This window comes from Perna viridis, chromosome 2, assembly GCF_037379345.1.
Source record: "Perna viridis isolate PV_CMFRI_1.1 ecotype Kerala chromosome 2, ASM3737934v1, whole genome shotgun sequence".
Lineage (NCBI taxonomy): Eukaryota > Metazoa > Mollusca > Bivalvia > Mytilida > Mytilidae > Perna > Perna viridis.
Window position 1 is genome coordinate 2,903,749 of NC_142446.1, and position 15,333 is coordinate 2,919,081.

At 32.5% G+C, this 15,333-nt stretch overlaps 1 protein-coding gene across 1 annotated transcript in view; it reads right to left on the reverse strand.

Annotated features, from left to right (window-relative positions):
- Positions 1–873: 873 nt before the first annotated feature.
- The window catches only part of LOC148623303 (nuclear exosome regulator NRDE2-like), a 34,090-nt gene continuing 19,630 nt past the window's right edge, over positions 874–15,333 (reverse strand). The window contains exons 3-10 of the mRNA XM_088565064.1: positions 14,383–14,441; positions 13,783–13,909; positions 11,769–12,682; positions 10,858–11,103; positions 5,509–6,891; positions 5,195–5,325; positions 1,962–2,033; positions 874–1,311 (exon numbers count right to left, since the gene is read on the reverse strand). Coding sequence (XP_088421190.1) covers positions 1,180–1,311; positions 1,962–2,033; positions 5,195–5,325; positions 5,509–6,891; positions 10,858–11,103; positions 11,769–12,682; positions 13,783–13,909; positions 14,383–14,441 — 3,064 coding nt within the window. The 3' untranslated portion in view covers positions 874–1,179. The remainder of the gene's footprint in view (positions 1,312–1,961; positions 2,034–5,194; positions 5,326–5,508; positions 6,892–10,857; positions 11,104–11,768; positions 12,683–13,782; positions 13,910–14,382; positions 14,442–15,333) is intronic.

The following is a 15,333-nucleotide window of genomic DNA, read 5'->3' on the forward strand; positions in this document are numbered from 1 at the left end:
CATCAGGAAGTAATGTATAATATTTGAAGAACAAGAGAAACAAGAGGCTCCCAGAAGCCTGAATCACTCACCTGGTTGAATTTTGCCTTTCAAGGGCAATAAATGAAACAAGAAGTTGTCCAACAATTTTGACTCAAGAAAACTTTGATAGGATTTATCATAAGGATCATTTCAGTAAATGAAAGTCTAAATCTATCATAGCTTTCAAAACATTGGCTGAAAACTGTTTTCCCCTGTCAAGGGCAATAACTCTTATAAGAAGACGTCTGACAAATTTTATGCCTGAAGACTTTGTAGTCCTAAAAAGAAGGATCATTTTAGCTATTGAAAGAATTTGGCTAAACCTAACGGTTTTGGAAATATATGTGAAAAAACTACTGTCTGACCGCTATGTTCTATTTTCAGCAACAGTGGCCATGTTTTTCGACGAATCATAAAAAACCACTTCAATTCTATGCAGGATACCCCAAGGTACACTTATACCGAGTTTTGTTTCAATTGGTAAAATAGTGTCAAAGGAAAAGATTTTTGAAAGAAATAACATTAAAAATAGCAAAAAAAAGGGCAATAACTCCAACATGACTTAATAGATTAAAATGAAAATTTGACCGGAGATAGATCTCATCATTCTGAACACTTTTACTCGGTAACAGCGGCCAAGTTTTTTGACGGATCAAAAATCCCCACTACAGTTCTATGCAGGATACCCCAAGGAACATTCATACCAAGTTTGGTTCCAATTGGTAAAGTAGTTTCGGAGGAGAAGAGTTTTGAAAAATTGTTAATGATGACGACGGACGCCAAGTGATGGCAATAGCCCACATGGCCTTCAGGCAGGTGAGCTAAAAAGGAAGAAACAATATAAATACCGGGTAAAAATTATTTCCATATTTAATATCATCTCAATTGAACAACAAAACACATAACACATTTAACCCATCATATATAATGAGGAGAAATGAAGATCATAAGATATTGATATCAAGTGGGTTCCAGCTACAAAATAGTCTATAGGACTACCATCATGTCCTCCTTAAGTAGTCCTGCAGATTAGCAAATTAGCGCTAGTGTCCAAACTTGACTTGGGTAGAATGTCTACTTTCAAACTTTAAATAGTCCTGCAGATCAGCACTAGTGACAAGACTTGACTTACGTAGAATGTCTACTTTCAAACAAACATTACTTTTTGTCCATTAGAATATCAACTTCTTCATATGGTATTTGTAGTCTGATTTCTTTTTCCATCATAAGGTCTAAAATTTCCTCTATTCTGTCTCCAGAAAACAGTGATACAGCATCTAGATACAATGCCTGTCAAATCAAACATTAGAAAATTACATCGATTTATACATGGATGGCTTGTTATATTCAATATTCATTGATTTTTTTTTTGGAAGCAGCAATTTTAGATAAAATTGAGTTTCAAAAACTCATTTTATATCTTACATGTTCATATAAAATTCTATATCTATTTGTTTTACCACAGAATTTGTTTTCTTTATTTCTTGTCTACATCATTCTCATACAAAACATCTAAGTATTTTCTGTCACCTACGTTAACTGGGAACTGTTTCTGATGCTCAAGTGTCCTTTACATTGGCATTTTACAAGCACAAGTCCTTTTACATCTTTATATATGAGTTAAAATGTTAATTGACCAACTACACAGTATAACTTACAGCTTAAAATATTTCTGTTTATCGTTATGACTTTGTTTATCTTAGACCATAGACATATTTACCTTGGACAATGGACATGTTTACCTTCGACCATTGGCATTTTAACCTTGGGCCAAGGGCATGTTCACCTCGGACCATGGACATGTTCATCTTGGGCCATTGACATGTTTACCTTGGACTATGAGCACGTTTACCTTGGAACATGGACATGTGTACTTTGGGTCATGGACATGTTTATCTTGAACCATGGACATGTTCACCTTTGGCCATTTAAATGTTTACCTTGGACCATGGACATGACTGCAATGCTCTGTAGAATATTCCTCTAGCTCTTGTTAGGTCACCATACTTTATCTGCAATACATCCACAATTACACTTATTAGCCTCAGGATAAATCATTCCATTTCAAAAGTATTGAAACATGAAGGCAGGGCTAAAATAATTGTGGCATTACCTCCTTGTGTACCTGTGACCCTGTTGCCAAACGACCAAGAAAAGCAATAGGATTATAAAAATTCTTATCTGTTAAAATCTGTTGAAGGATGTAGATTGTAAAGTGTTCACAAGGGTATTCTGGATGTAAAGATGGAATGAAGAATATATGGCAGAACAATTTTATTGGTGAGGGAAGATCATTCCAGTTCGATGATTAAAATGGAAAAGGTCAGGACAAGTTTCTGGCAATTCTTCAATACCTGTACTAACAAGAGGCTACAATCCCATGGAGAATGAAAATAAAAAAAAAAATTAAATAAGAAAAGAAACTTAAATAAAGAGCTTCAGTGAGCGCAGCATGATACAACCCAGTGATCAAACCCAAACAGTTGGGGCAAAGTGTAAACACAATATTAGCTTTTGACACACTTAAGCATAGGAATATACAATCCATTATAGACACAACAACTGGTTTGGACACAATATAGCACAACATTTGAAATTCAAATTAAAAATTTTCAAAATCAGACCAAAAATAAAAGAGTGATTTTTTTTTTGGGTGCGGCCCCCTTGACCCCTTATAAATCACAAGTCATAAGAGATGTCTGAAATCTGATTGAAAAATGTGAGCAGGAATTTTTATGTGGAATCCTTTAAAAAAAATCAGAACAAAATTAAAAAGTTGAAACTTTGGCCCCCTATAATCTGAAAACAGTCCAAAATTCATCAAATCTGCTGATACATTGGTTTACCAGAATTAATCAAATCTGCTGAGACATAGGTTTACCATAATCAAATAAGATACACAATAAAACAGATGAAAAACAAACATTCTACATGGGTTTTAATAAAACACCCATTTTCACTTTTTTAGCCCATTATTCTAAAACAGTAGGGGCCATAAAATCCACACTTAATAGGAATGTTCCTTTAGTGGTTAGTAAAATAATTTTGAAATTCCATAACAATTGGTCAATAACAACTTAAGTTATAACACGGAATAGAAGTGTCCACAGACTATTCCAACGACAATCACAGTGCTATAACATTAAAAACTGGTGACAGTGGCCATGTTTGTCAATTATTGGAAAATCCCCACATTAGTTCTAGGCAGAATACTCGAAAGAACATTCATACCAAATCTGGGTTAATTACTTGACTCATGATTAAAATTTACTGTACTTTCCAGCATTCTAGGAATTCTGAAAATGTCAGGTTTTCATGGTTTAAATGAAATTTAACTTGCCCATAAAAAATCCTTCAGAAAGTTTTCTTCTTTTCAAAAGGAAGGTGGAACATAATATATAACTTTCCTAAACCAAAAATAGCACTTGCACAATGTATATACAGTTTGAGTTTCATAAATTTTCAAGAAAAAAAAATCTTAAAAAATTTCATTTTTCAAAATATTTTACCTTTTCAACTGCATATCCTTTTCTATAGTACATACAAACTCTGAAAAATATTTTCAGAATTTTAATCTTAACTAACAAAAAAACTTTCCTATTAGGATTAATGTAATTTCCATTTTATATAAATATTCAGGTGAATAACTAAGTCATGTGACATCTACTCATTTGAATATCAAAAGATGTCAATTGAACATCACAAAACATCCTTAGGTCTGTTGAGATAAAATTTTGAAAACATTTCTCAGAGTTCTTATGCACTATAGAAAACCAGAAAAAAAAGGAATTATTTCAAAAAAGGAATTTATAAGATTTTTTTTTCAAAAATAAACTCAAACTGACTTTAATGAGAAAGTGGAATCATAGAACACTGCTTTTGGAGACACAAACAAATCAAAGTGCTGTTAGCACTGGAGGTTTTTGATCCATATGAAAATTGTAGAAAGAACTACATGATGTAAAACAAAACTGTTGTCATCATTTTGCAATTCACATATTATTTAGAACTTTATATTCTAATATCCATAAAATGAATGTAAATCTTTAACCACTGACTTTAAACTGTAGATCGATCAATAGAAATACCCTTCCAACTTCACACACATTTACAAATTTTGTTTCATTGCGCCCTATTCACAAATTTTTAATAAACCTGTCAAAAATGAGTTAACAAATTAATTCAAAAACTATTTTGACAGAATATTTATTCATACACTTTAGTGACACCTATACTCTAATAAAACCAAGTTCAGCTTAAGAAAATTTCCTTTATTAGTCTATGTAGATAAGATTTTCCAAAAATATACACTTTTTATCAATTTGAATTTTCCCACCAATTTTACTTGGTTAAAATTTTCCTGTTTTTCACTTCCTATTTATTATTCATAAAAGAAAGGAGATTTTGATTGATAAGTGTTTTAAATGGACAAGTTTAACATGTCTATTGTTTCTTTCTCAAAAAGTAAATTTCCGAAATGCAAATTAGTTACTAATCATCTTTCAAAGGAGTTCCTCAAATCTTCATTTGATTTAAAGACTAGTTCTTAATCTTATTAGCAGCAATGATAGAATATTAGAAAGCTGAATAATTGCCTGAAATATTTACCAATTTTAGAAGAGGTATTGCATGATATCAAAGGACCGACATTCTGACTATATCAAAGAGGGAGGTCTGGCATGCAGTTAAACCTAGACTTAACCCAGCATTTTATTTAAAATGCCTGTACCAAATCAGGACCATTATTATTGAAATTATTTTCAACTCCTTCAGCCGGAAGTCCTAAATGGTTTAGACCACAAAACCTAAAATCAATTTTAACTTCTGTGTTAAAATTTAGTACAGATCCAATAACTAAGAGTTGCCATATTCTAAATATTCATCATTTTAAAAAAAACCATCTATTTTTTACACTTTTTGGCCCCTTATTCTAAAACGGTAAGGGCCATAAATTCCAAATTAAATAGGAACCTTCCTTCAGTAAGATCATATCAAAATTTCATAACAATTGGTCAACCGCATGTACAGTGATTGAACAAAAGCCACAGATAGAGGACAACATGAACAATAAAGACAAAGCCCCATACCAATATACGAAGGTCGTATAGAAATCAAGGACCAAAATATTGACCATACTCCCAAAAAAATATATGGTCTCTCTGTAACAGATTACCTCAGAATACATGTATAGCCTCCAGACAAGTGGGCAGTGACTAATTGATGTTATACGTAATGCTTGCTCCAAATATGACCTCAGACGATTTATCAATCCGCCAGATGAGGAAACACTTCTTTCTATGTTGGCTGAAAAAAAAAAAACCTTCATGTAATTTATATTTCCACAAATTACTTTTAATAAGTCAAAACCATTTAATGGAATATGTTTCAGTTACAGTAGGAAATTCTCATTTCTTTGCTTGCTCTTTGCCCCTCAGGCATTAAACCATAACTGCTTATTATCTAACTTTCTAACCATGATGTACTTACCTAATTCAAACTGATTGTCAATATTGGTCTGACGACATAGGATACCATATACTCCATATATAACTGGCACTTCTGAGACTGATGATCTGATCACATGACTGAAATGTCTATCCAATCTACCTGAGATGTAAGTTTTCAGTTCAGTATTGACAAATTCATGCAGGTACTGAGGCTTGTTAGGTAAGATTTTCATAGCATGGTCTAAAGTATGTCTAAGTGTATACAAAGGTGTACTTTTGATAGACATATGGTGTTTTGTCAGTTTAATGGAGTAAGATAAAAGATTATTCATAACACTAATAACATTTTTTACCACATCTATTTCTTCTTTGTTTACTTGTAAGAACTGATTCAAATGATTTACAGCATCCTCTAGTACAGATGTAGCTAAATCCAACTCATGCCTTCCAAAACTGTACTCAAAAAGCGTTAACATTTTAAATTTGCAACAAACATATTGTAAATCTTTCTTTGAAAGGTTCTTAATGTTAGTAACATTGGTAAGTTCTTCCATAGTGTTCTCACAAAGACACTCTAGTTTTTTACGTGATCTAAGTACACTAGTGGCTGTTATGTCGTCTGCCTGTTGAATGCTGTGTTTGTCCTCTGTAAAACAGATCAAGACATTCTGAGCCTTTTCAAGATGATATATTTCACGGACTTGTTTATTCCCAATACCTAAATATGTTTCTGTCAACATCTGGTATAACATTATTTTACCAAGTTTGTTGTCACTGACCAATGTCAAGGCTGTTTCTATGACACTTGTAGCCTCAATATGACATCCACATTTACATAGAATGTCACAATAAGCTGACCATACAGTTAAATTGTTTCTGTTTTGCTCTTCTTTCAATATGGTTTTGATGAACTTCCTCAATTTATTTATTTTTTTACTTTCATTCTGACATTGGTAAAACTTGTGATACATTTTGATGACAGTAAAGTCAGTGTTCTCCTCTCCTTCAAACTTCTCTATCATTTGATCAACACAACATCCAATCAGTGACTGGGTCAGATCTGACTTACCCAAATAATCTGTTATTGTAGTGATTTCTGAATTAGCAACAATGTCGTGTAGATTTTCAATGGAACAAGAGGGTAAATCTAACTGATCACATTTATCTAATGTGAGACCAAGAAATTGAAGAAATGAGTACACAAGATTGACATGCAATGATGTTGGAAAAGTCATCAGAATTTCTGTAATATCATCATACAACACTAAACGATCTAAATCTTCACAATCTTCTACTGTCTCATTTTCACCTGGTTTCCATGGTAACCAGTGGCACTTTTGTCTTTCAAGTTCTAAATTCATCCAAATTTTCCATTTTCTGTCATCAGACTCTAAAATTTTCTTTTCAACATCTTCACATATTTCTGAAATAACAGTCCACATGGGTCATAATAATAAAATCCAGTTCACAGACAGGTTTATTATAGTCTTAGACAGTTTTGTCATTTAATATCTAGTAGTTTCATAGGATTGATAGGTTTTATTGATATTGGGCAGGTCTTATATCATGTCGGAAGGCTTTATCTCCAATGTTGAACAGGTCTTTTATCAGTAAGAGTAATCAAGGGAACCAAGGTTATAGCAGTAATCAAAAGAATGTATTCCAGGGACAAAGACCAGACATGGAAAACAGACATACACAACAAATAACATAAAGTAACTAAAAACTGGGAGCATGGACCAGGTGCACCGGTAGGGTTAGCGTCCTCTGTTTTTCTAGAAACACCCGCCGAGTTGCTCATAAAAAGTCAAGTCCGGGGTAGACAAACGAGGAAAGAAAAACTATGACCCATTGAATAAATCAGTTTTCATGGTGCAGATGGATACACCATAATGATCCATGGGTTCATGATGACAACCATAAAACTTCTGAAGTGATGACTTCAATCTTGTAGCAACATAACCATGTTCCAAAAGCCTATTTGTTAGAGTTCTAGTGCGATACAAAAAGAGTGTGTAGTTTCGGAAAGCTCTAATATAACGTATGAGTTGTGATATGAACACTCCATACGCAGGTGCTGAAGGGATGTTGCCACAGATGAAAGGAAAGTTGACAATTTTGAATGGCAAGTCATCACGTTTGTTGTAAAGTTTAGTCAATAGTTTTCCTTTACCATTGATTTCTAAGTGTAGGTCAAGATATGAGGCTGACTTCACAGTGCCTGAAGTATCCTTTATCGCAAGTTCTTTGGGGTAGATACTAAGTATCAAATCCCTGAAATTAGGATTGTTTAAGATAATATGTCATCTATATAGCGGAAACTGAGATAAAAGGATCTAGCTAAACGATATTCTTTCTTTCGGATCAGATCAGCTATAAAGTCAGCCTCATAGGAGAGAAGGAAAAGGTCAGCAAGTAAAGAGCACAATTTGTTCCCATTGGAATGCTGACCGTTTGTTGAAAAACACATCCACCACACTGGACAAATATGTTGTCGATTAAAAATTCCAGCATTTTGTAAACATCTTCCTCTGTATATTTGGAAAATGATTTGTAATTATTTCTTACAAAGTATGAGGAATCTCTACCAAGAACTATATATTTGTATCTAGGTGTACCATCTTTTTTGGAAAAACAACGATATATAATGTTTTTAAGTCTGGATTTTAACTGAGTATGGGGAATTTTTTTGTTTACAGTGTTGAAAAATCATAGGTTTTAATGCTATTATATTCAGATAATAGTCTTGAACTGATTGTCTCCAAAAGATCTTTCGAATTTTTCAGGATCCACATTGAATTAATACCACTATGGGAGGAACAAGTATTGTGGTAGGACTGTAGACCATCTTTGACAGTTGTGAGTATAGAAGTTAAAAGTTTTGAAAGAGGTTTGGTGGTACATTTTGCAAATCCAGCTATGAAATGTTTGTTTGTGGAGTTTAAATTGGTTTGGAATAGCTTCATATTGAATGCTGAACAGGTCTTATACATGTATTGTATTAGTCAGATTTATGCTTTATATTAAAACCTGTTCAACACTAAATATAAAACCTGCCCAACTCTGGATTTAATAAAAAAAAAACTTTGCAGAGTGCAGCATGATATGACTGTAGTAGTTGAACCCTGAACAGTTGGGGCAAGTGTGGACACAATATTAGATTTTGACACATTTTAGCATAGTGACTTACAATTTATTATGTACACAAATGCTCACAGGTTGGTCAAAATATTCTACATGATATTGTCAGTATAAAAATCAACATAACTATTGTTCTATATATATATCATGTTGAACAAGTTTTAAATTGGTTTGGAAAGGTTTTATATCCAATATTGAATAGGTCTTATATTGCATTAGTCAGGTTATACATTATAAAAATTATAATGTGCTAGGCAGGTTTTATATCAAAATTTGTTTAACAATTAAACCTGTCCAACTCTAGATATTATAAAGATTCCAGAGTGCAGCATGATGCGATTGCAGTGGTCACACCCTAAACAGTTGGGGCAAGTGTGGACACAATATTAGTTTTTGACACACTTAAGCATAGTGACTTATAATTCATTATAGTCAAAAAACTAGTTTGGACACTATTTTGCACAAAATTTGAAATTCAATTAAATATTTTCAAAATGAGACCAAAAATAAATCAAAGTGCTGTCAGCACTGGAGGTTTTTGATTCTTTTGAAAATTGTAGCCTGAACAAAATTTCAAAAATTACATGATGTAAAATAAAATTATGATTATACATTCACATTTTTCATATTGAACCATTTTTTCCCTAATATGTATAAACTGAATGTCAATCTGTACTTCTGATCCAACTTCACACACAAATACAAATTTTATTTCATTTCACCTTTTTCCTAATTTTTAAAACTGTTCAAAAGTTAATTTGCATTAACATTAAAAATTTATAGTAACAGATTATTTATTATACTTAAATAAAACCAATTTCAGCTTAAGAAAATAATTTCCTCGAAGAACATAAGATTTCCAAAAACTTGACACTTTATAAATTTGAATTTTCCCACCAATTTTACTTGGTTATTCTAAAACTCCAAGTTAAATAGGAGCCTTCTTTTGGTTATTAGTAAAATCACATCAAATTTCAGAACAATTGGTCAACCACACCTAAAGTTGTTGGCTGGAAACCAAATGTCCCCAGACAACGACGATGACGACTGCCCCGTAAAACTCTGGATATAAAACCTGTCCAACTCAGGATATAAAACCTGCACAAATCTGGATATAAAACCTGCCAAACTCTGGACAAAAAATGTCCAACCCAGGATATAAAATCTGTCCAACTCTGAATATAAAACCTGTCCAACTCTGAATATAAAACCTGTCCAACCCAGGATATAAAATCTGTCCAACTCTGAATATAAAACCTGTCCAACTCAGGATATAAAACCTGTCCAACTATGAATATAAAATCTGTCCAACTATGGATATAAAACCTGTCCAACTATGAATATAAAACCTGTCCAACTCAGGATATAAAACCTATCCAACTATGAATATAAAACCTATCCAACTATGAATATAAAACCTGTCCAACTATGAATATAAAACCTGTACAACTCAGGATATAAAATTCCTGTCCAACTCTGAATATAAAACCTGTCCAACTCTGAATATAAAACATGTCCAACCCAGGATATAAAATCTGTCCAACTCTGAATATAAAACCTGTCCAACTCAGGATATAAAACCTGTCCAACTATGAATATAAAATCTGTCCAACTATGGATATAAAACCTGTCCAACTCAGGATATAAAACCTATCCAACTATGAATATAAAACCTGTCCAACTATGAATATAAAACCTGTACAACTCAGGATATAAAATTCCTGTCCAACTCAGGATATAAAACCTGTCCAACTCAGGATATAAAACCTGTCCCACTCTAGATATAAAACTGTCCAACTCTGGATATAAAACCTGTCCCACTTTGGATATAAAAAATGTCCAACTCTAGATATAAAAACTGTCCCTCTCTGGATATAAAACCTGTCCAAACCTGGATATAAACCTGTCCAAACCTGGATATAAAATCTGTACATGATATAATTCAATTTAGTACCAAAAGTTGGATATAAATGTAATATTTTCAATATGATGATCATGACTTTTAAATGAGTCATTGAAAGAAATAAAGCTTTACAGAAAATTAACTCTTCTCTTTGTTTGACCCCCTTTGTTATGCTTTAAACATTAGCAGCCATGGTGATAAAATACTAAGATTTAAACTTGACCATAATTATCTGTAACATCCCTGTACAGAATTTATCATGATAACTAATTTGTATTTGCTTTTGAAAAATTCATTCTTCAATTGCTTATACTGAATGATCATTGATAAATACAAGTAACATACCAGTAACATGATAGGACATTTCAGGAATCAGTTCCTTATTATGATACCAGTAGTTCCAACCCTTAGCTCCTTGTTCTGCAACCCTTGGTACACCACTGTCCCAAAAACTCTCAAACAGGGACACAGCATCTTGATGTACTGACACAGGACAGAATAAATTATATTCTATCTGAGCCTGGAAACTAGCAATAGCTTTCTCTGTTTGTCCAACTTGTCTCAACAAGTAACAATATTGAATAAATATATCTAAAAAAACATCAAACTGTCATCAATAAACCTCTTCATGAATCGATAAGGGCTCAGTAAATTTACAATAAAAGAAAAATTGAAGGTAGACAGGTGTTTATGATGGTCAGTATTTTTTCTTTCCCTAATATTCTAAATGAGTTTGTTTTACCTAGCAGATAACCCATTGCCATTCATATAGTTTTGTCTCTATCAGTTCTGAGATTCATAAAGTTCAAGATGAATTATTTTGAACATTTTATATATTTTGTCTAGTTATGCCTATAGCATGATTCTATTTTCTTTCCACAGGCTAACTGCTTTCTGAAAACAACCACAGAGATCAAAGACACCATATTCAAGCTTGAGGCAACTCTAAAAGTTGACTTGTAATTTTACCTTCAACACAGGATAATTTTCTGAATAGAATAGAAAAAAGTTGAAGAAATTTCAAATTAAGAAATTAGCAGTTTATACAAAGTTTAAGAGAATGTTTTTTTCCTTACAACTCTTTGGCCCCTAATTCTTACGTGGTTCAAAACATAACCCTTAGGCTATCCCTACTATCTTTTTATGGTATGAAACTTGGTTAAATTTCATAAATCCATCAACTAATAATCAATTTATATTAATTCCCCTCCCCTAACATCATATATAAGCTTTTTTTTTTATATCATATTACATACCTAATACTTCTGAATGGAGGTTGGGATTAGGAGTGTGAGTGTGTAGTTTCCCATCCAGGTATCCCATTAACTTTCTGAAGCATGTGTGGTATGCTTTGCACACATTTGACACAGTGAATTTAGAAACGTAACTTTGATGATAAAGTAAATATTGTTTCCATAGTAAGATATTAGTGGGATGTAGAAATATTAACTGTTCCATTTCCTCAATAAGGACTTCAAAAGACAACGTCTCCTTACACAAATCAAGATACTTCATTTTAAGCTTGATAGATCCAGGATTAGCTTCTATGGCCTTCTCAATGATCGCTATTTTCTTTTCTAGAATGCAACCCTCTGATATTGTTTTTTCTGTTGCTAGTTTGCCTTGGAAGTCTATAAATTCTAACCAGGTATGAACATCTCCAGGGTTATCCCTGGTTTTCTTGTTATATTCTGCCACTTGCTGATTAAGAATGTAACTCTTGTTTCTGATTTCCTCATTGTTAACTCCCCTGCCCTGAATGTACATCATTGTAGCAGGATCCATTAGTCTCTCCCTTATATCACCTGTCTTGTCATACTTATCACAGCTGTTTATATCTATCCTTTCAGTTCCATGGTCTAGCTGTATATTTTTGACATCAACTTTTTCCACAGGAGCTTGGTTGATCACTTTTAGATTCTCTTTACAACAATATCTTCTCAAGTCAGACTTCTTAGGTTTTTTCCTTTCTTTCATCTCAACTGTGTAAGGCCATGATGATCCTATACCTTCATTTACAAAATCCTGATAATTTGCAATATGACCCCTGTACAAACACCCATAGTTCCAAGTATTTATGTCAGACATTTTGTCTATTCTATAGGCATCCCTTGCTTGAAGCCCTGGAATGTCCTCAATAAAAACTTTGTTCCCTTTAACAATGTAATCCCTGAAAAATAGATTTACAAAAATTATACACTCACATACCACTATTTTAAAGTTCCACAATTATGTAATTAGGGAATTTTGTACAATTTATATGATGTAATAGTTTTAGAATTATCAAAATATTAATTTTGTGGATATCATCTTTCCATAAAAATTTGATTGCTTTAATAACTAGAAGGGCTAATTGAATATATGTGTTATGTTTTAGTCAATTCCTTCCCTTTTAGAATGTACAGCATTGACATTAATTCCTGTTAGAACAGCATTGACATTAATTCCTCTTAGAATGACATTCACATTTATTCAAACGTGTTTACTTATGATTTAATGGTGTAAATTGATTATTCGATTTAATTGAACCAATTTCATAGAACTGAAGTGGCTATTCAAAAATACCAAAATGGTTCAATTAAGAAATAAACAAGATTTCTTGAATAAGAAATTGCAGTGCTCGCCTTTAACCATTAGCCCGTAGCCCGGGGTTAGTAAAAAATGATTCCTGCTAGTATAATGATGTGGACTTTTCTTGTTTCATCCTATACAGTCCTCTATTTTTCTGGCTAGTCATTGCGGATTTTGTAGGAAAGGACTGAAATTGTGCAAATGTAATAGAAGAAAAAGTAAAACAGCTGAAAGCTGTACTATCAATAAAGAGATAGTTGACTCAAACAAGTAAAATCCATCAGCATTGTCACAAATCTTACTTTTTCCCAGTTTTTACAGATAAAAAAAAAATACAATGTAGTGCCCATGTGGTGAGTTACAAAGTTATTTTTAGGGAAGATTTATCCAAATTGAAAAATACATATATAATATGTTAACTTTGCTGTTGAAATCAGCAAAAACATGACTAAAACAAATCACAGACTCAATGACATTGTACAATGTGGACAGGTAACTGAAATGGATTACAGATTTGGAAATACACTTAGAGCATTGATAAGGCTACTTTCTTTCCAGATACATATGAAAATGTGTCATCCTTTATTTCAATTTTTGCCCCATTTTATCAGGCCATTTTGGTGTTGGAGAATTCAAGTGTAGTAAGTTAATCAATATGAGTTCCAACTATTACTGTAATAACTGAAGTGTTATAACAACCTGTCCTTCTTAGTTTTTTCACATTGATCTTCTTTATCTGGAGTTCTTAATCTTGATCTTTTCTTTTTCTTCTTTTTGTGTTTCTCTTTTTTTCTCTTCCTTTTATAGTGATCATTGTCAGATACTTCTAATGAAAATATACAAACAACTTTCAGTGGAGTAGAAACTTGTAATACAAATAATGACATTTTACTGCAGTGAAAAAAAAGAACACTATTATTAAAAATAGTTACAACCTGTTTATTGGTTTTTATGTCCAGTTATTATACAACAAAGTTTAAGATCTTTTTGAGATGCAGTGTTTTTAAACATTAATACATATTTGTACTAAGAAAGGGTGTTTTTTGGTAAGCTTGTGCATCAGATTAAAATCTTACACAGCTTTCACTAATTGTGATATTCAAAAGTATAGAGATTTAAAACAGCTGAAACAGGTTTAAAATAAATGCATATATACTAGTATAGCATTAAGCAATATACATAGACATGTATTTGTTATGTTTTGTGAAATGTTATAAACATTCATTACTTCAATGATTAAATATCTAAACCATCTTCATGGTCTGCATTTCAAGAAAACATAGCTATAAAATACTGTACCTGATCCTACATAAACTGTTAATCCTGAATGGTCATTATATGTCTCTGATGTATCTTCACTGAAATTTAAAATAGTTCCTATGCTTATCAAAATTTATACTTGTAAAACTAAACAAACAAAATCTAGGAACAGAATATAAACATCCCAGATCAAACTTGTAAAGGGCCTATCGTCCATCTACAGTTTGACCATGTTTATTATATAAACCAATTATAGTTGAAATCAAGGCAAGTATAAAATTTAATGGGAAAAAGGCCGCCTAGAACGATCTTTCATCATCACCACTCAACTTGAAATACACAGTTTTCTAAAGATGGAATTTGAACAACTGGTGAAAATGGTCGTAAAATGGCTGCCTAAAAATAATTTCAATACTGCCAGTCAAAGTTGTACATATGAAAAAAAAAAACAACAAAAAAACTGTTTCAGGGGTCGTAACTCCTACATTAGTCAATGAATAGTTTTGAAAATTTCGGCATAGGTCCTTCTCATGATGCCTAACAATTTTACCAAGGCCAAAAATTTGGTAAAGGCAAAGGGTTTTGAGTTACTTGCAAAAAACTGCCATCTGACCCCTATGTTCTATTTTCAGTAATGGCGGCCATGTTTTTTCTTGAATCAACAATCCCAACTGTCATTTTGTGTGGGATACCCTAAGGAACATATATGCCAACTTTTATTGAATTCTGTGCAATGGATTTTGAGAAGATTTTCAAAGTTGCACATGCGAAAAATGCAAAAAAAACTGTTTCAGGGGTCACAACTCCTACATCAGTTGACCAATCATTTTGAAAATTATGGCATAGATCCGTCTCATGATGCTGAACAATATTACCTAAACCAGAACTTTGCTAAAGGCAACAGTTTTTGAGTTATTTGCAAAAAACTGCAATCTGACCTCTATGTTCTATTTTTAGTAACAGAGGTCATCCCAATGGTCATTTTGTGCA